This window comes from Emys orbicularis, chromosome 8 (assembly GCF_028017835.1).
Source record: "Emys orbicularis isolate rEmyOrb1 chromosome 8, rEmyOrb1.hap1, whole genome shotgun sequence".
NCBI classification, from domain to species: Eukaryota; Metazoa; Chordata; order Testudines; family Emydidae; genus Emys; species Emys orbicularis.
Window position 1 is genome coordinate 33,835,259 of NC_088690.1, and position 22,853 is coordinate 33,858,111.

General features: G+C 41.6%; 1 protein-coding gene across 1 annotated transcript in view; it reads right to left on the bottom strand.

Annotated features, from left to right (window-relative positions):
* The window catches only part of HFM1 (helicase for meiosis 1), a 99,930-nt gene extending 99,578 nt beyond the window's left edge, over nt 1-352 (bottom strand). Inside the window, exon 1 of the mRNA XM_065409361.1 lies at nt 313-352. Within this exon, the coding sequence (XP_065265433.1) occupies nt 313-352 (40 nt within the window). The remainder of the gene's footprint in view (nt 1-312) is intronic.
* Between the last annotated feature and the right edge of the window lie 22,501 nt (nt 353-22,853).

Consider the following 22,853-nt stretch of genomic DNA (forward strand, 5'->3'; position numbering starts at 1 on the left):
AAGTTAGTGCTACATTCATCTAGGGATGTTTGTATTAGTCAGTAATTTCCTTAAAACAACCAAATCAACTCCATGCTTAACTTTCTTGTAGAAGGGTTGAGCTCAGGGCAATTTTAATTAAGGTACTAAAATATTGCCAGGAGGAAATATCTGTTTTTAATTACATGCAAAAGAATAATAGCGATAGTGCCTGGAGCTCTATTAAGTACTTTCATTTCAAGGATCAAAAACTCAGTCTTTGACAAATGTATCTAAAATAATAATATGATTCTGATAGTTGATGAATTATGATAATTGACTAGAAACACATACCTTTTTTTGAATGTTGAGCTGGTACTTTCATCATCACCATCTTCTTGAAAGTTAATTAATATTTTATTTTCTGAAATATTTCTACCAGGTTGTTGACAAGCCCTGATTTCATTTTTTATCTTTATTGTGGTCAGAATAGGGAAAAGAGAAAACCACTTCCAGACTTTCATGTTGCAAATGACTTATCTCCCTTTCCTAAACTTAACCTAAGTACTTCTTGCTTGTTAGAGGTCATGTCAAAATGGACAGATACTGATGATTTACCATTTGGTTCTTCAACAGCCCTCTTAAAATGTGGTACAAACTTCTGCCTCTCTGTCTCATCTATAAAAGCCAACACATTATTCCCTATATAATATTCAGTCAGTGCATTAAATCTCTGCATAAAATAGGATCAAGTTCACATATATTGTCTGTATGGACAGTGCTATTTTCTTTTAAGTACTCTATTATATATACTGTCTTTCAATGAGATGTATCTCATCATCATGCTGTCAATCAAAAACTTACAAAAATTGGGCTACTTGCTACGCTCTGCTACATAAAACAGAGGGGAACAAAATGGAGTAGAAAACTGAAAACTACATGGTGGGTGGAAGACAGATTTCTCCTGGTCACAAAGACCTTTCAAGCCCCATACATAAGAATCTTCCAGATCTAGAGGAATCAGACATTACCTTCTCACTGCAAAAAACTGAACACACACATGAAAGATGCCAGGCTACTGCAGGAGATATGCAAACTGTAATTTAGTAATATGATTGGCGTGAGTCACAGGTGGGAACAAGTGTGAATGCACAGGGCTTCTACACAGACAGCCTTGGCTTTTACTAGATATCCCAAGTATGTACAGATTCTGATCACCCCAATGATTCAGAAGTACAGATCCACTTCTGTCAACTCGTTCCCTCTTGCAAAACAATTTGGAGGAAACGCCAGGATTGGGATCTTGTGGAGTTTCAGATCCCCCAAATGGCTTTTTCCTGCACAAGGGCCAATTCAGCCTATGATCTTTGCCAGTATTGCTTTTAAAGGACTTCTTTGTTGGTTGTTTCTTCTATTCCAATGCTTGCATAACAGCCAGAAGTAAACTAAGAGTTTTGGTACACTGGAGTAACCCTTAAATTGTTAGTAAGTTTAAAGAATATGGACCCTGTCTTGCATTCCTTGCACGCTAAAAGTTCCCAATGAAGTCACTGAGAGTTTGGGGTATAAGTATAATTAATGAGTGAGAATTGCAGAATTTGGCCCAGTACAGTAACTCCTCACTTAACGTCCTCCCGCTTAATGTTGTTTCGAAGTTACGTTGCTGCTCCATTAGGGAACATACTGGTTTAAAGTTGTGCAAAGCTCCCTTATGTCGTTTGGCTGACTTTATAAGGGAGCATTGCACAAGTTCCTCTTCTCCGCCTCCTCCCGCTCCCTTCCTCCCTCCCAGTGGTTCCCCCACCGCCAAACAGCTGTTTAGCGGCGCTTAGGACTTTCTGGGAGGGAGGGAGCGAGGAAGCTGCCCCCCCCCCCGGCAGGCAGGGCCACCCGGAACGCAGGGGCTTTAGGGGCTGCAGGGCCCTAGGCTAAGGGGGCCCCAGGGCCCTGGCCTGCAGCTCTAAAGCCCCTTTCAGAATGCGGCCCTGCAAGCATGGGCCTGAGGACTCAGGAGGAGCAGGGGCAGCCACGTAGCCAGAAAGAAGCGGCGCTTTCCCCTTCAAAGCTGGCCGGAGAGAAGCGGCACTTTGAAGGGGAAAGCGCAGCTTCTCTCCGGCCGCTGGCTGCGGGGGGGGGGGGGGGGGGGGAGAGGCAGGGGGGCAGCTCCCAGGATCGCGGCTCCCAGAATTGCAGCCATGGGGGCGGTGCTGCGCTGCACAGAGCCACCTGCACACCCCCTGCACCAAACAGGAGCTGCCCCAGGTAAGTGCTCTGCACCTCCTGCCTGCCCTGAGCCTCTTCCCGCACACCCACCCTGAGCGCCCTCCCGCACCCTAACTCCCTCCCATACCCTGCACCCCCAGCCCTGAGCCCCAGGGGTAAGCCAGGGGCACCTCCCCATCACAGTACAGTACAGTATATAATGCCTTTTGTCTGCCCCCCAAACATTTCCTTGGAACCTAACCCCCCGCATTTACATTAAATCTTATGGGAAAATTGGACTCGTTTAACATCGTTTCACTTAAAGTTGCATTTTTCAGGAACATAACTACAACGTTAAGTGAGGAGTTACTGTATTGTCGCCATCCTATGTTAATTTCAATGTCATATGTTTGTAAGTGAAAAATACAATGGCCAGTTAAGCTTATTAAACACAAACATTTGAAAATGTACGTAACTTTATTCAATGAGTAGTGCCACTGAGTTTAATAGAATTACTCATGTACAGAAGCATATGAAGAAACGGGCCTTAACACCACAATTCAAAAAACAAAAACAAAACAAAAACCTATGTCACAGCAGCTGAGAGTTGCACAAGTTTATTTTGTGATAGTATAGCACCAGAATCCCAGGAGAAAATTTTCTCCCGGTGGAGACCCTGAACACTCATTGAAAATAACAAGGACCTTAAAGACTAACAGATTTATTTGGGCATAAGCTTTTGTGGGTAAAAAGCCCACTTCTTCAGATGCATGGAGTGAGAATTACAGATGAAGGAATTATTATACTGACACATGAGGAGAAGGGAGTTACCTCACAAGTGGAGAACCAGTGCTGACAGGGCCAATACTATCAGGGTGGATGTAGTTGAGGTGTCAACTCCAGGAGAGGAAAAGTTGCTTCTGTAGTGAGCCAGCCACTCCCAGTCCCTATTCAAGCCCAAACTAATGGTGTTAAATTGCCAAATGAATTTTAGTTCTGCAGTTTCTCTTTGAAGTCTGTTTCTGAAGTTTTTTTGTTCAACTATCGCTACTTTTAAATCTGAAATAGAATGTCCAGGAAGATTGAAGTGTTCTCCTATTGGCTTTTGTATGTTACTATTCCTGATGTCCGATTTGTGTCCATTTATTCTTTTACGTAGAGACTGTCAGGTTTGGCCAATGTACATGGCAGAGGGGCATTGCTGGCATATATCACGTTAGTAGATGTGCAGGTGAATGAGCCGCTGATGGTGTGGCTGATGTGGTTGGGTCCTCTGATGGTGTCGCTAGAGTAGATATGGGGACAGAGTAGGCGACGAGGTTTGTTACAGGGACTGGTTCCTGGGTTAGTGTTTCTGTGGTGTGGTGTGTAGTTGCTGGTGAGTATTTGCTTCAGGTTGGGGGGCTGTCTGTAAGCGAGGACTGGCCTGCTTCCCAAGGTCTATGAGAGTGAGGGATCATTTTCCAGGATAGGTTCACAATTTTTTACCCATGAAAGCTTATGCCCAAATAAATCTGTTAGGGCTTGGCTACACTTGCGAGTTACAGCGCAATAAAGGAGCCGCGGGCGCACTAGCTCACTACCCAAACACACTGGCAAGGCACGTAGAGCGCTCTGACTCCGCGGCTGCAGCGCCGCTGGTACTCCACCTCGGCGAGTGGAATAACGTTTGTTGCACCCCCGCTGGAGCGCCGCAGCACCAGTGTGAACAGGGTGTTGCATTACTGCGCTCTGATCGGCCTCCGGCAACATCCCATAATCCCCTTAAGTCAAGTGGCCACTCTTGTCTTTGTTTTGAATCGCAGCAGGAATGCGGATATGCCCTTTGAAAGCTCCGTTTCTGACAGCCGGCTGCTTATCTGCCCCGAGACAAAGCAACCATTAGTGTGGAATGCTGTGAGTGAGAGAAAGAGAGGGGGGGAATGGTGGTGGGGGGGAGTCTGCTGCTGTCTGAACTTACAAGACAGCATGCTGACATGCTCTCAGCCCCCCCAAAACCCACTCTCTCTCCTCCCACATACACACAACACACTCCCTGTCACACTCCACCCCACCCCCTCATTTGAAAAGCACGTTGCAGTCACTTGCATGCTGGGATAGCTGCCCATAATGCACTGCTCCCAATGCCGCTGCAAGTGCCTCAAATGTGGCCACGCCAGTGCGCTTGAAGCTGTCAGTGTGGACAGACTGCAGCGCTTTCCCTACTGCGCTCTAGGAAGGCTGGCTTAACTCAAAGCATTCTACATCTACAAGTATAACCATGCCCCTAGTCTTTAAGGTGCCACCGGATTCCTTGTTGTTTTTGTGGATACAGACTAACACGTCTACCCCCTGATACTTGACATCATACAAAATAATTACTCATTGTAAATCTTTAGGTAAAATTCTAAGCTGTGCCTCCTCAGTGGGGCAGTTGGGAAGGCATAGCCAGAGGGGGTCCACGGTGAGTGGAAGGGCACAGGTGGTTTTATACCACATCACCTTTGCATTTCTTGAACACTGGGCTGATGTGTGGGCCATCATTCTCTTACAGCTCCTTTCCACGGCACCTTTCCACAATCCAAAGTAAATGGAGTCTGGTCATGCCCTGCTCTCATCCAAAACACCACCTTCCGCACCTCTACACCAGCTCCTGCGCATGACCACCATGAAACCCCTAAAGTAAACCCTCTGAATTCCCAGCAGAGAGAACATGCCTGGTTTTCACTCCCTTTGCACCACCAGAACAACACAAAGAGCACACTTATCCCCCAGAATCCGAGCTATTATTTTTCTAAATTACATGACTATAACACATCACATGAGCACCAGTGTATTTCATATTAAAAATGAATGTCAAACATTTTACCTAGACAGTTACTTTTTTCCAATTCCTTCTGTAACTCCCGAGTGGCTGGAATTCCAGTAACAGATGGAGCAGGTGCAAGATACCAATTTTTTGGCTCTTCATGTTCTAAATATCTGCTTGTAACACAGGTACATGAGATAGAAGTATTCCTTAACCATTTCCCACCAAATGTACATTAACGTTATTAATAATAAGTACCATATTGATTGTTCCTTCCCCTATAAATAATCATTTTTTAAAGAAGTCATAGTAAATTTAAGACATAAAACGTCTGTTAGTCCATGTCTTAGAAGTACATACTGAATACAGTATAAACACAAGCACAAAGTAACATTGTTCAGTGTACTTTAACCAATATTACAGAATATTATGTGTTCCCAGTTTGGGACTCATTAGCGTCACACCTTCTCTCTCTCTCTCTCTCTCTCTCTCTCTCTCTTTTTTTTATTTACAGTTAGAGGGGAAGGGGAAATCCCAAAACTTTTTTCTGTTGCAACATGAGGTCAAGATATTGAAAAAGTTGAGAACCAGTAAAGTACATCATTCAACAAACTTACTTCTGATTTGCATCTGGTCTTTCAAAAAATAAATTATCCAATGAAAAGACAGTTGCTGTAGGTTTCAGCATTGCTCAAGATCAGACATGAATTCTCATTACACTGTAAAACACAGTACAAGATTGTGTTGTATATATACACATGCAAAGAAAATAGAAAGCTTTCTAACCAAATAAAATGTGTGCGCGTGTGTGTGTGTGTATATATATAGATAGATAGATAGATAGATAGATGCACACACACTTTTTTTTTTTTTGCACCTCTAGGTTATTATCCTTGCTTCAAAAAATAGGTTCTTTTGTATGAACAGAAAACAACCAATTTCTTGACAAAATTTCAAGATTATTATCAGTAAAACTATGTGCACAATCCTCTAAACACTCATGCATGTTCTTAAAGTTAAGCATATACTAAATGTTTGCAGGATCAAGGCCTAAATCTGCCTTTGTATCTAGTGATAAATATAAACTGAATTTTCACCAGATACCCATTGTAGTTTATTACAGACTTAAACATTTGATTTTCTAAAACAACTGTTCTTAGCTCATCTTTTCCAATGAAATAGAAAAATGATGTACAGGTAGAACTTTAAACACTTTTTACATAACCACAATATCACCTTTGAAAAAAAGAAAAGATGAAGCTGATAAGGGGAAAGTTTGTGTTAAAATGTTTTATTTCAGAAAATAATTTTAATATATATTCAATGGATTATAGTTTTATTTTATATTTTTTCTTGCAATACTTTCTTTTATTCTGACTACAAAGGGCCCTCTCCTTTTGTTGGACCGGATTCTGCCACCTCCAAAAAAACCCAAATAGACTAGTCACCGTTATTTAAAGAATGTAATTATTTTAATTTACAAGCAGGTCAGAAATCTTTCTACATAGGCCCATATTACTTAGTTGCAAATTGGACTGTGGGCCCAATCCCCAGGTCCTTAACAGGTTTTGCCTGCAGGATCAGGTTTATAGGATGAACTGTATGTTATCTAACATATATACTAGCTTTAAAACTTTAAATACTAAATAAGAATGTTTTTCCTTTAGTTCTTTGCCCAGTTTAAGACTCCCTATATTATAATAAAACTAAATTTAGAAGAATTTACTAGACCCAAACTTGATATGTACTTCGAAGGATGTCAATTAGCTTAGACACAAAACTTAAGTTCTGTTACTAAAACAATAAAGTTTTATATCCACAAGTGCTTTCACTGGTCAGAATCCCAGACCCAGGATTTTACCCTGTTTTGATAGTTTAACTTAACTACTGTGAGGAGGCCCAGTGAAATATTTGGGACTTAGGTTAAGAACGACACCGGAGTGTCTAATGTGTCAGGTGTGCCTTTGGGCAGCTGAAGGAACACAAAAAAGGGGCCAGCCAAAAGAATCCCCCTGTCAAACACTACTCCGAGAGGGGAAAATTATGGGACTTAACAACATACCAAACATCCAAAGACCAACCCAGGACAGATGGTAAAGCCTTTTTGTATCCTAAGTAACATATGATGCTTCGAAAGGATTCAGACTCATGGTAGTAAAATAAACCATTAGTGTTTGCAGAACTGGAGATCAAAACAGTTCATAAATATGTTCATGTTTTAGGGCTGTTTTACAATTTGATTTTTCAAGTCAGATTCAGCTACACATATGGATTCAGGTTTACACTTAAGATGTATGCTTCTGGTAAGCTTACAATTCAACTGTAAATATCCTGCAAAGACCTTTAGATCCACTGAAAAGTTCTCTCAAATGTTTTAAAATGTTCTATTTCAGAAAATAATGTTAATGTATCTTCAGTGGACTCCCAGACCTGAAGCCTGCTGTGTAGTTCAAAAGCTTGTCTCTCTCACCAACAGAAATTGGTCCAACAAAATATATTACCTAACGTATCTTATCAGCGTTGTCGCTTGTTTTCAGAACTGTTTCTTTCTGCTAATACACATCACCAAAACTTTTTAAAAACATTAAACTATGAATTGCTGTAAGCTTTCCTCTTTTCTTTTTTAAACACACACGCATGTTTTTCAGTTAGGCTTAGTCTATGACGGTCAAGGAAACTCCCTAGTGCCTCTCCAGGAACATGGCTTAGCTCCAATTTGTCTGAGGTGCAAAATTTCCCTAATCAGCAAAGACAGGGATTTAGGAGTAATCATTCCCTTTGCCCTCCTAGCTCTGTAAGGGCAAGACCAGACACTCATTTTGGCTCTGCCCATGGTGCAGCATGGCACAGTTTAGCACCCATCTCCTCTCACTATTTTTGAGCTAACAGGGGCATGAGAACAGCCATCTCCAACATGGCTTCCTCTGAGCACGGTACAGCGTGATGTGTAAACCAGGGGTTCTCAAACTGCAGGTTGGGACCCCTCAAGGGGTCGCAAGATTATTACATGGGGGTCACGAGGTGTCAGCCTCCACCACAAACCCCGCTTTGAATCCAGAATTTATAATGGTTTAAATACATTAAAAAGTGTTTTTAATTTATAAGGGTGGGGGGTCGCACTCAGAGGCTTGCTATGTAAAAGGGGTCACCAGTACGGTTGCCTGGTGTCCAGTTTTCGACCGGAACACCCTGTCAAAAAGGGACCCTTCCGGCTCTGGTCAGCACCGCTGACCAGGCTTTTAAAAAGTCCAGTCAGCGGTGCAGTTGGGCTAAGACAGGCTCCCTGCCCGTCGTGGCTCCACGTGGCTCCCAGAAGCAGTAGCATGTCCCCCCTCTGGTTCCTACACAAAGGGGCAGCCAGGGGGCTCCGCACGCTGCCCCCACCCCAAACACTGGCTCTGCAGCTCCCATTGGCTGGCAGCCATGCCTGCGGACAGGGCAGTGCACAGAGCCGCCTGGCTGCGCTTCCACATAGGAGCTGGAGGAGGGACATGCTGCTGCTTCGGGGAGCTGCTTGAGATAAGCGCTGCCCAGAGCCTGTGCCCCGACCCCCTCCCACACCCCAACCCCCTGCCCTAGTCCTGATCCCCCTCCCACCCTCCAAACCTCTCAGCCCCAGCATGGAGCCCCCTCCTGCACCCCAAATCCCTCATCCCCAGCCCCACACCTGCAGACCTCAATCCCCTGCACCCTAACCCGCTGCCCCAGCCCAGAGCCCCCTCCTGCACCCTGAACCCTCATTTCTGCACACCGGAACCCACAGCTCCAGCCCAGAGCCCTCAGCCCCTCCCACACCCCAACCCCTGCCGCACCATGAACTCCTCATTTCTGGCCCCACCCCAGAGCCCTCACTCCCTCCCACACCCCAACCCTGAGCCATCCTGGTGAAACTAAGCAAGTGAGGGAGGGTTGGTAGAGCAAGCGACAGAGGGAGAGGGGGATGGAGTGGGTGGGGGTGGGACCTCGGAGAAGGGGCTGGGCAGGAGCAGGACCTCAGAAAAAGGCGGGGCCTAGGTTGGGGCAAGGGTGTTCGGATTTGTGTGAGTAGAAAATTGGCAACCCTAGTCACCAGTACAAAAGTTTGAGAACCACTGGTGTAAACCCTCCAAAGCGGATATCTCTGGGAGAAAGGCACCCACTCCACCCCTCCCCCAGCGACGAACCCTCACACACCACGTGCAAGGCTCCACTGCCCCCTGCACAAGTGATGCCTGCCACTGACTGCGAGAGCCGCGTCTGCCTGCAGGAGCTGGGGGCCCTGGTGCTTTAACAGAGCGGTCACCAGAGTCCTTGGGCTACAGAGCTGCCGGGCCCCATAGCCGCAGGCGCAGCCACCCCCCACGAGAGCCCAGTGGTGAGGAGCCTTTGCATGAATCTACTGAGGTGTGAAAGGAGCCTCGACTCTCTCTCCTCCGGGACTCTGGCGACGCCACTCCGGCCACTCCCCGATTCATGAGGGGAGGCGAATCATACCTCGTCCGGCCGCTTCTCCCGCCACCGCACAAAATGGCGTCAACTGGGGCAAGGGCAGAGCGCGCGAACGCCCCGAAGAAGGCTCACGGAGAGCGCTGATCGATCGATCGATCGCACTCCCCTCTCGGGCTCACAAACCAGCCAAGCTGACCGAATGATCGATTGATGAGCTCGCCCCCTTCAGGAATCTATCGTCCTCAGAGCTTCAGCGCTGCCGCCCGGGTCCTGCCCTGTGGGGCGCTCTGGCTGCGCTGGGGCGGGTCTGCTCTGGCTCGTGCCTGAATTTCCCCTCAGCAGATCACGCCTTGTGCCACCTTTAAAATCACTCGCTTTCGAGAGGGAGAAGGGGGTGATTAGGAGGATGCCCCTAAAATTGCGGCACCCCCCAGAAGAATGGAGGGCTGGGTCTTCTTTCCCTCTGCTCCTGCCAGCAGGGAGGGTGGGCCTGGCGTCTCTGGTGGTGAGTTGCTTCCTTCCACCCGCCTCTGGTACTGCTGGGTCTGCAGAGGGAACTTGTTTCTCTCTGTAAGGCAGATAGAGGTGTAGGGTGGAAGTTGCAGAACTTGCATGGGATGTGAAGATCCTCCCGGAAACGGGCCCCATGCCGCCAGAGGAGATTTGGGCATCAGTTGCCTCCTCTCTGCTCCTTCTGCTGGAAGGGGCAGATGCCTGGAGTCGTTTCCTTCTCTGATGACCCACTTCATGAAGGGGGCAGAGATAAATGGTGGCTTGTTGTTTCCTCCTTTCTGAGGTTGAGGATAAATAGATTGGCAGGCTTGGGAACTGCAGAACTTGTATGGGTTTCAGGGGCATCTAGAGCATCAGCAGGTATGGGGTGGAGGGGGCTTTTTTTATACCTTTGTATGTTAGAGGAGCTCATCTGATGGAGCCCGTGGGAAAGCTCTCATGGCCCAGGTGGCAAAGCTGTCTCAACAGCAGGTCTTCAGTTATTGCATCCTTTTCTACCAGAAATCAGAATGGCCATCAATCAGAACATCTTAAGGGCAAAATGTAAAAAAAACAACTCTTTGCAAATCCTTCACACAAGTTCAATGCCTGAGAAATTACCCAGAAGTATGTCCCCGAAGAGGAAAAAACAGAAATATACACACACAAATTGTGCTAACTGAACTAAGAGGGAGAAGCAAAGGAAGGACCAAATTCTGCTTAATGTTACACATCTGTGAATTTGGAGTAACTCCATTGGTGTCAGTAGATTCAGGGATTTTCTACACAGGGAGTTATTCAGAAACAGCTTATTCTTGAATAACTCCATTTGTAAACAAGCCCTTTTTACAGTGGGGTTCATGAAAGCAGAATTTAGCCCAGCAATTTTCATATTGAATGTTTGCATTAGCAAAAGAATTCCTAGACACTACAGTAATAGCTGCACTAGAAAAAGACTGATAATCAGCGGTTTTCAAACTGTGGGTTAGGACCTCAAAGTGGGTCACAACCCCCTTTGAATGGGGTCGCCAGGGCTGGCTTAGACTTGCTGAAGCCTGAGCCTCACTGCCCAGGGCCGCAGCCAAACCCCGAAGGCTTCAGCCCTGTGCAGCAGGGCTCAAGTTGCAGGCCCACTGCATGGGGCTGAAGCCCTTGAGCTTCAGCTTTGGCCCCCCTTGCCCAGAGCGGTGAGGCTTGGGCTTTGGCCCCTCCACCAGAGACAGTGGGGCTCGGGCATGCTCAGGCTTCGGTCCCCCTTCCTGGGGTCGTGAAGTAATTTTTGTTGTCAGAAGAGGGTCGCAGTGCAATGCAGTTTGAGAACCCCCGGATTAGATTAATTAGGTTGATCTGTAGGATATCTCTGGGAGATGTGTGCAAAGATCTGCAGCATTTTCATTTAATCCTGGAATGGATTGATTTATTTATTGCTGCTGCTAAGCTTGAACAGAAAATCAACCTCTGAATCTTTTATTAAAATTGAAGTGATATCAGGTAAAATATTTTGAATTGCAAAAGTTGGGGGTTTTCCATAGAAAACACTGTACATTGCAGTTGTTGTCTCACTATTAAAGCCTTACTTTTGAAATACTAAACTTAAAATTAATTAATTGCTATACTGTCTCAGGCAGACTAAATTTTAAACTGGTTCAAAGCTTTATGACATCCAAGAAATAATATAGAGGGAACTACTGTAAATATGTTTTCTCATAAATAGATGAAAAAGAAGATTTTATCAAATACTGATTTATGATTTTTCCATAATTGCTTTTTTTATATATATATATAAACCAACTTTTTGGTTCCCCTTTCTTGAAAATATTCTTTAATGTTTTACTTTCTATTTCAAAGACTTAAAATTGTGTTTATATAATTTAAGTATATCCTCAGATACTGTACAGGATTAGGTCATTATAAAAACATACAGTAAAGGTTATACTCACTCTTCCACTTATGTGTATATGTTTCTCAGTTATCACCATCACAGAAACTTCTGTCCTGAACAGACTCAGAGCATCAAAAGTATGTTATGTGAAATTATGCCAAAACCCACACCATGTATTCACAGTCTCTAGTCTAGCTCCATCTATGTACTGGGCAGGCAGCCAGAGGTAAGGTGTAAGCTCAGTCATATTTCCGATTCCAGTATGATAGTTGTAATCCTTCCTTGCCAGTGCAGAATAAAATAAAAGATTTCATGGTAAACTACTTACAATTCAGTCACAATTTATAGTGAATCATTTGCCTGAAATCAAATTAGGAAACTATAACCATTGTGCACTAATCTGTCTAAATATAAAGAGGAAAAAAGTTCAGGAGTGTCCATTTTATGTATATAATGCATTTTGATTCCAGAAAGTATTTTTCCTTTTTACTATTAGAAAGCGCCTTCTCCAATTCTTCTGGCCTCAGGCAAGTTTCCATCTTAGTTTGCAACATCTGCTTTTAGCTGACCAGACTTTAAAGTTTAAAGCAACAATACAAACAGCTCATTTTTAAAGCTTTTTTTTTTTAGATTCCCTTCCCTAGGTGGCATCTCCCCCAACACACAGACATACAAATCACATAAAATATATAGCAAAGCAGTCTCTCAACAGCTCCGAGACAGTTTAATTTTTGATTTCCCCCAAGCCTAACATCTGATCTACCATATGCTTTGAGTCTTTCCAGCTCATAGAGATCACATACTAAGTCACAAACCTGCATGTTTTGGAAATGTGACTAGAAACTCACGAACATCAAAATCTCATGGGTCAGTGATCCACATAACAATAGAGTAATACATGTCCCTACCAAATGCAAATCTGTTAAAACTTTAGAAATTCTGTGAAAGTTACTAATTGAGCAAAGTTGCACAAGCAGTTTTTAGATGCAGAAAAACCTCAAGACTGACCTAGGCTGAGAGATACAGGTGTGATATTGCTTGCTCCCTCAGTCTCCTTTGCTCAGCCTTCTCTATGATTTCAGTGAAATAAGAAAAACATTAACCTCTACAATGAATTGCCACTGCCTTCTTACATGTGGTGGAAATTACTATATAGCATTAGATGGACTTAAACCTGTTAAATATTAAAAACACAGTGATATATACTGCATGGTTGAGACTTTGGTTATTGATGCAATCATTTGCAGAAACAGACTCAAGGACTTCCAAAATGTTTACAGTGGTCTATAATTTTTTCAATCAAATTCTAAAAGAAATAAAAATAAGGCATATGTTCATCTGATAACAGACTTGGGGAAAGGGAGGTGTGGTAGAGTTCTTCCCATTTTCTCATTTTGCCTAGCATCATGTGCCCTGGGCCTGATGTTGCACCAATATTGTAAACACTTAAACACATGAGTACCTTTACGCATGCAGGTAGTCCAACTGAAGTTACTCACATGCATGTTTGCAGGGTGGGACCTTAAGAGGGCTAAATACAGCTCCCTCTGGAGCCCATTAATTCAGCTCTGTGTCAGCCAGAGCAAATCTCCCAGGAGTGATGCAAGGTACTGTCCTCCAGGAGCTGAAGAAGAACACTGTTTCTGCAGTGTTCATAATCCATGTTTAGCCAGGAAGTTCAGGTCCTGAACTCTGATTTCTATATAGCTGGACCAAAATAAATATTTGAATTAATTTATGTTCTCTTTTTCATGACAGAGGGGAGAATTCCTATTTTCTAAATTCTTTATCTGTACCTATTTTGTTTCCTTTTTCAGTTTCTCATCTATCCTCTGTCTCTTTTGGGACAGTGTTCTTTCCTTTGAGTGCTTCAACCACAGAATAATCTCCAAGTAGCCTCTGTTCATTATGCAATGATTTCCATAAAACAAAAACAATGCTATAATTATGTAATAATGTTTAATGTTAACATCCTACCTGAAACTCACAAAGCAATAACATCTATGTTCAAGCTAAAATTCCATCCTTACCATATGTCATCACGCCTAAGTATTGTGACACACTCCATATTTAGAAATATCTGTAATTCTGTACCTAGACTATATGGTGGGGCATATCGATAATATATTTTTAGCCTTAACATCTTTTATACATATCAATCAGAAGCCCTTTTGATGAAATAAGGTATATGCAAAATGGGATTGCATGAAGTATATGTGATGGCAGTATTGTTCTTTAGGGGTATATTTTCAGCACAAGGTGCAAGCCATACCACACCATTCCATTAATTAGCAGTAAATCAATTTGTATAGTTACAGCTACAACCACCGTAATGGAAAATTTACCCAGTAGTTATCTAAATATATTTTGTTTTAATTTTCCACACATTTTTTTAAGCAAAGGATATTTCATTGAGGTCAGATCTCAGTGGAAGCCTTTGAAAGACCCCCGTACAACAAAGAGTTGTTAAATTTTATTAAACATAATTTTGTCTGCTAGATTCTTATCTACATCATATAATGGTGTTCATGGCTGACATCTAGATTCCAGGTGTTATGATGGCTCATTCACCTTAACAAAGCTTTTCTTGTAAATATTATTTTCTGTTTTGGATTAGCAACTATAATAGTGTTATTGAAGCATTGGAATTATTTTGAAATCTTCAACATTTTTTAAAAAGTTAATTTCTATTTCAAGTTTTATTTGTAAATGTATTACAAAGTATGCAGAATTAGCATAGATTTATGCAGAATTTTTCTCTATACTTTTTTTAATTATGGAGAATTCCAACAGTGATAATGAACAGTAAGTACTTTTAAAGACACCAGTCCTACAATGAGGTCTGTGCAGGTGCTGGGACATAAGTTATTATACCATCTTGTTACAATGTGCTTCTATTTATAATTTCCTTCCAAATTATTTCTCTGGAGGAAAATACCCTCTTATCACAACCTATCTCAACTCTACTTATCATCTCTCATTCACTGTCAAGTTAGACTCCCACCTCCGATTGGCTCATGATGTCAACCCCCATTGAACACTTGTTACATTTTCAAATATACACCTTTTTTTACTCGTGGGGGGAACTCTGCACCAAAAAAAATAAAAATTCTGCACACAATATTGCAAAATTATGCATATTTTGTTTGTCAAAATGGCACAATATAATCATGTCAGTTTCAATTATTTTGGTAATTTATTTCAAAATACCTGTCAACAAGTAAGTCTGTAACAATACAGTGTGCTGGTGTGCTGAGACCACTGCCTATCTTGCTGACCAATATTGTCTCATTGTTTCTTGTTAGGGCAGGAACCATCTTTTTGTTTTGTTTTTATAGTGCCTACCATAATGGGTTCCTAGTCCATGACAATGGCTCCTAGGTGCTATGGTAATACAGATAATACGTAATAATACAAAATAATAATAATAAATGTTGTATAGCAATTTTGTGCCATATTCAGGTTCAACTAACTCCTTAATTCAGTCCTAGCTTTCAAAGATCATGTTGAGTCTATGGGGACTGTGAAATTGTCACATAAGGTCCTAGAGCAGGGGTCGGCAACGTTTGGCACGCGGCTCGCCAGGGTAAGCACCCTAGCGGGCCGGGCCAGTTTATTTACCTGCTGACGCGGCAGGTTCGGCCGATCGCGGCCCCCACTGGCCGCGCTTTGCCGTCCCGGGCCAATGGGGGGGGCGGGAAGCGGCACGGGTGAGGGATGTGCTGGCCGCGGCTCCTGCCGCCCCCATTGGCCCAGGACGGCGAACCGCGGCCAGTGGGGGCCGCGATAGGCCGAACCTGCCGCGTCAGCAGGTAAATAAACTGGCCCGGCCCGCTAGGGTGCTTACCCTGGCGAGCCGCGTGCCAAAGGTTGCCGACCCCTGTCCTAGAGCCTAGTCTTTCAAATGCTCACTTATATGAATATTCCTTAATCATGTCTTTAGTCCACTTAACTTCAAGAGTGTGAATCAGGTTTGAAAGATCAGACTCCTACTTCCATTCGGTGAAGCATAAAGGAAGTACCATTTTGAAAAGTAAAAAATCAATAGAACAGGATAGAAAATGGAATCTTCAATGAAGGGAGTTTTTTTGGTACCGATGAAGCTGGAAACGAAAGAGATACGATTATAGAAACCTTAAAATCTCTGATGGATTTCACTATGTTCAGATGACAAAAGAAAATTTCTGAAGTTCTGAATTTACAGTCCTAAAATAAAATTAACTTTTACAATAGATTTTACCCTGTGTAATTAAATTTTAATTTAATTCACTTGCCACCTAAATTCATGACCAATATTGTTGAAAACTTCCTTTTAGTACTTTGGGAGGTAATGTTGTCTAGTGGTTAGAGCAGCATGCTTGGAGTCAGGAGACCTGGCTTCTGTTCATGACATGGTGTGATCTCCAGCAAGCTGCTTAGCCTCTACGTGCATCAGTTCCCCCCCCCCCCCCCTTTTTTTTTTTTGGTTCTGTGGAGCCTCCATTTTCTTCAGGAGAAGATTAAAGCAAACCTTTTAACTCTTGTTCTCCTTCAGATATCTATCAGTCTCCAATTTGTTCTGGAAATGAACACCAGTCTGATAACTTCTAGAGAAACATCTCCTATCCAGTGACCCTCTTTCTTCTAAGGCCCCATCCCAAAGGGAGATGTAAACTGAACTATTTTAAAACAGTACCAAACGTGGTTTGCTTACCTAGTATTATAGGGTAGTTAGGGTAGAACATGGTTTCTAAACTTTGTATAAACATGGTAGAACCTGTCTACATGGGCCATACAAACCATGTTTAAAGTGAGTTAGCCTGGTTCATGTTTAAACTGAATTTTACAAGAGTCCAACTAACATGACTAGGGTCCTACCAAATTCACGGCCATGAAAAATGCGTCATGGACTGTGAAATCTGGTCTCCCACCATGAAATCTGGTCTTTTGTGTGCTCTTACCCTATACTATACAGATTTCACAGGGGATACCAGCAAAATTTCTCAAATTGCGGGTTCTGACCCAAAAGGGAGTTGCAGGAGGATCGCCAGGTTATTTTAGGGGGGCCACCCTTACTTCTGTGCTGCCTTCAGAGCTGGGTAGCTAGAGAGTGGTGGCTACTGACTGAAGGCCCCGCTCTGCAGACAGCAGCACAAAAGTAAGAGTGGCAATGCCGTGCCATGCCATCCTTACTTCTGTGCTGCTGCTGGCGGTGGCTCTGCCTTCAGAGCTGGGCTCCCGGCCAGCAGCTGCAGCTCTCCAGCTGCCCAGGTCTGAAGGCAACGCTGCCTCCAGCAACAGCGCAGAAGGGTAGCAACCTCCCCTACAATAACTTTGCGACCCCCCCACAACTCCTTTTTGGGTCAGGACTCCTACAATTACAACACCGTGAAATTTCAGATTTAAATAGCTGAAATCATGAAATTTACAATTTTTAAAATCCTATGACCATGAAATTGACTAAATGGACCGTGAATTTGGTAGGGCCCTAAACGTGACTAAAGGCCTAATGTAGCTAGTCCTAAGACCTACACTTATTCTAGAGACAATTCAGATAATTTTTAGACTCCTATTTATGAAGATAGTCTACTTATTCTGTTGTTGTTACTAGCCTTGTGCAGCGTAGCTGTGCTGTGACTTGTGAAATAAACAGAAACATCATGCCAATTAAATTTTTTTAGGCTGTATGATCAGAATATCCTACAAATCCTTAGCTTTTTTCAAAGTAGACCCATGTATACAGACTTTGTTTGATCTCTGGTTCATGTCAGCCTACTTTTGAAACATTCTGTAACTAGAGAATATTTCTTTATGATATGGTACAGGAAAAAGATTTCTCCTGGTAGTATTTCAGCAGAGATGAAGAAGTTCCTTCTCATCTTACTATAATAGAAAGAATATGAATATTTGGAGTTTACATTTTATAACTTATTTAAGAACTATAGTTTCTATGAACACCAAGAACATTCTCTTAACCAACATATTTCTAAATACAATATTTTCTAATTAAATATTGACTTTTACTATTATAATAGTTTTAATTTTTAAAGTGGATTATAAGATCTTTAGGGTAGATACTATGCCTTCCTATGTACAGAACCTAGCACAATACAGACCAGTCCTGATTGGGACCTTTGGGAATGAACACAATGCAAATAGTAAAGAAGAACAAGAATGGTGAAATAAATATTACATATCCTTGTGGATGAGGGGAAGGCTGCAGAATATTGTAATATACAACTCCCATGATTCTACACCAGATATCAGAAGAATCAACTAATTACTTGTATATAATATATTTTACTTAGATTGCTGAATTACTACAATCTAACGTGATGTGAGCCCTTTAAAGGAGCTAGGAAACTGGGACTCAACACTTTCTGGTTACTGTGTGCATTTAAACTGTTTTTCATCCAGTTGGAGAAAGAGGAAGTTCTAACTGGGAAAGTGGACATGCTTCATCTGAATGGGCATCTGAACATGAGATCTGATTTGCCCCTAGAACCACCTATGTCATAAATCCCATTCAAAAGAGGGGGATGAATCAAATCATTGTATCCTCCAGACATCCTCCACTGGCAGGGCTTCTGTGCTGCCACAACTGTAAGCTAAAGCTATTCTGTAGCAAAGTCCAGAGGGAGGGTGGAAGTGTAAACACTGTCTGCCCTTTCACAGAGATGAAGCCCTTTAGTGGATCTCCAATAACACATGTGGATGCAATTTGCCCCTCTGCTCCCCTTGGGATTGACCTAGCTCATGATGTTATGGAAAACTCTGAATTTGTGAAGTGCTGATGCCAGAGCCACTGTAACCTACAGCTGTTCTGAATAAAGCAAAAGAAAATTGCGACATTTGATCAAAAGAAAACACTCCATAATACAGTGTTCCAAGCTAGCCAACTACTATAGTGTAGCCAGCAAGTTGACTTTTCAGAAATCCTTTTTCAGTTGCAACAAGCTGTTTACATTATAACACGGACAAGAATGAGATTAACTAATAAATGTTACACGTTGAGTACTTCGTCAGCTTTGATGAGTTGCCCTTATCAGCATGCACAAAGTTAAGCAATTCTATTGTACAAATCATGAAAGCATTTGTGCAAAATATTTCCTTCTGCCTTAGCCAAAGCCAGTATCAGTGTAACTCTAATGTGTGGTTGTATTTCAGGCCTGAAACACCTCCTGAAACAAGTGTAACTGAAAAGTGAAAATAGTCATTTGTTGCATCTTACATTTGCTGATGCAGCAATTTGTACAAATGTTTGTTCAGATGTTAGATGGGACACCTGGGCACTGTACAGGTTCCTACCTGTAGACTTCTGCAAATGAATATAGAGAAATACACAAAGAGCACTGGAATAAACAGTATTGGAACCCATACATTTAAAAAACTGTCTGTCACCAGATGGGCAAGTTCCAAGCAAGCAGTGGACTCGTTCTGAACATGTTCTGGGAAAATTCCAGATTAAAAGACAAAGGCAATAACAGAAGCTTAGGGACTTCTCACTAAACAGAAACATTTGAGTTCAAATTCCAGCTATGCTTTTAGCACAAAATGCTGAAGATAGCTTACACACACACACACAACTTATCCTCAAAGTAGCACACCTGTGTTTGTGACAGCAAAGAACCTGAAATATCAACATGTTGCAAAGAAAGAGAGAAACTTCTGTCATACTAAATTTTTGATAAAAATGGAAGAAGCGGCAAGGAACACAGCTAAAGAATGTGGTACGTTGACACACTACCAAAAGAAACAGAGTTGGAAAAGAAACACTTTTATAACAAGCTGACTGCTGACAACCCTACAGAAAGTAGGTGACAGCATTTAAAAGTCAAGACATTCTACATACTTGTTGATGTGTTTACAACACAGATGAAAGAGCAGTTTCAAGATTTCACAGAGAAATGCCGGCTGACACCTTTGACGTTGATAAAGTTATGAAAACATTTTCTACTATGAAACCATGAAGAAAAACTTTGTAATTTGCATACTCCATCCAATACAGCTATTCACTAATCAACTCTTCAACTCCTTCACTCACTGAGCAAAGACTGTTACATCAGTCTGTATTGCTTAGTTAATAAGGATACTAAATAGAAGACTTTACATAATATTTTCCAAATATATTAAGAGAGATTGTGAGTAGCCTCTGGAATTCTAATCGGGCAGCTATGTAATCTTGGCTAAATCACATAATTTCTCTGGATTAAATCCTGGCACTACTGAAGACAATGGCAAAACTCCTATTGACTTCAGTGCTGCCAGGATTTCACCGTGCATCTCTGTTTCATCATATGTTAAATGGCATAGTATTACATTCAATGTGTGCACACATTTCAGGGATGTTATGAGACTTAATTAAGTAATGTTTGTACAGCACTTTGAAAATGTAAATGTTATACAAGTACTGATTATTATTATTAAATCCACTATGAAAATAGTACCTCATATTTGAAAACTGCACATCCCAAATGTGAAATTAATATACCATTTATGTAAATATATATACTGTTTATGTAAATTAGGACACAATGAACAATATATAACTGATCAGTGCAACTTCTGAATACATGCCAAATTGAAAGACTTCTGGTCTGATATCAGAAAATGTATTCCATTGTTTTATATGGATATACATTCCAAATGCCTATAATGATCATGTTAGCAAAATGTTGGCCTTTTTAGAATCCTTGTGACTACAGCCAATAAATGTACTCAGTCAATGAGTACCCAATCCAGCTCCCAAGGAAACCAATGGAATTTGTGCTATTAACACACCAATGGGAGCAGGAACTAGTTGTTTGTCAACAAAAATAAACACCCTTTCTAGAAATGTGGTTCAAAATAATAATAAAAATAAATAAGAAAAATTGAAACACCAATTGTCTTTGTTAGATTGAAAGTATTATTTGAACGATCATTGAAATAACTTTTATAGTATGAGTTGTAGGCTTATTGTCACCCATAGCTTAAACTACTACAGTTTAGTTGTTTTAGTCTGTATATCAGATTTCTTCTTTGTTGCTGCTTAAGTAATAAAATATTCTCTTTATATTTAATGTAAAAGGGCCCAATCCTCCATCCCTCACTTAGATAAGCAATCCCACTAAAGTCAGTGGGCAAAATTCAGACCTGCTGTGTGCAGGGATAACTAAATTGATTTGGTCTCTGGGTCCAATCATACTCCCACTATGGTCAATAGAAGTCTTTCTCTTGACTTCAATGAGATTTGGATTAGACCCAGAATGAGAGCCAAAAAGGCCAAAGCAATGTTTTAAAGTGGAAAACATATTTTATTCATGTTCAAACAACTCAAATTTGGACTTTATTTAACTATCAAAAATATTCATATTTGACATGGAACTAAGCATGAAAAATTACTGCCTTAATGTTTCTGTGAATAGTATTAAAAATAGGAAGTTAAAAAAGAAATGTCAGCTCAACCTTAATTATAGCATCACTGCAAGCACTCCTTCATAATACAAAAAAAAAAAAGAATTTATTTATTACATTTATTTGCCCTGAATTTGTTTATTAGAATTCTTTACTAGTTATTCCCATTCATTTAAATGGTTTTCCATATGTTGATGTAAATCACTTTCTAATCCTAGAATTTCAGTGTCTAGTCCAGTGTCTCCATCTCTGCTCTTCTTGAAGTGATGACAAAATCTGTGGATATATAAATCAACTTAATCCATTTTTTCTCTTTATCTCTTGTCATCTCTCCCTCTCCCCCTCCCGCCCTCTTGCTTTTCTATTGTTCTTTTCCTTCATAGAGTCACAGTTTAAGGCCAGAAGGGACCATTAGATCATGTAGTCTGACCGCATGTATATCACAGACCATTACATTTCACTATGATCTCTATAATGAGCCCAATAACTCATCATCTTCTCTCCACCCTCTCTTCTTTCATCCAAATAGTGACCTTTAGCCTATATTCTAAGTATGTGAAGAGGCTTCGATAGCAGAGGGATTTAAAACAGCAGCATCTCCTTGGACAACAGAAGTGGCAACAGCAGGAGAATCAGAGAAAACACAGTGTTTGGATAAATCTCTTCTGAGAAATCATAATGCCAAATTGTTCCTCCTACCTTCTACATGCCTATGGAGAATATTTATTCATTGGTGAATGAGGTACAACATAAAATTCACATTACAAGTTGGCCATCAATATGTAGATGGGGTTTTCTGCATTCATTTGTAATAAAAAAGTAAGGGAGTGAGCAAGAGAAACTCAGGAAATAAATGTCAAGCCATAAATACAGTGTTCATGCACTTTTATAGCACTTATTTATGCTTCTCCCAATCTGTGCACTTCATCTGGAAGCTTTGCTCCTCAGTTTAGGCCCTACAATACCATTTTAAAACAAAGAAGAAAAAGAGACATGACAATAATTGAAATGAAGTTGTGTGACCTATCATCACAACTGTGGCCATGATATGCAACAGTGATCATCAGTTCAGAGAGGTGGCAATTGCCCAGAAAAAGAGCAGAAACACCACAGGGAAGATAGGAACTATCAGCGTAGCTGCATAGGCCCTCAGGGAGTGCAATCCAGAAATGATCATGCCAGACAACTCTGTCCTTCCTGAAACTGTGACAGTACCCACATAGGCCAATACCCATGGAGGATCCTGATTCCAAGACTCCTATTGAGTCAGAGGTGTTACATATGTCAAAAGTAGAAAATATACCATTCCCCAGACTGGCTCACTACTGTGGAGGTTGGGGAGGTGATTAGTACATTTGATAACGTGTTCCAAAAAGGCTTATGGGGAAGCCACAATCGTCTTTGATAGAGCATTATATTAGCAGTAATTTACGAAGCAGTTTTTTGTTAACTTACTTGGAGATTGAAGGTCAAGCGAACATTGTAGCATCTGACTCTTCCTGTCTTACAAAGAGATCATGAGAGATGCCCCTGGCAACAAATACAGACACAAAAGCATAGCAGACTATATAGTGGAGACATAGAAATGTAAATAATATTTTTTCTGCATGTAGAGATTTAGAAAGTTGGTCAAAATAAATTTGCAGTGTTTTTTTCTAGGAACAAGGAAATGGCAACACAGCTACAGAAACCAGATGGAAGCATGACATTAATTTACTGCACATATGT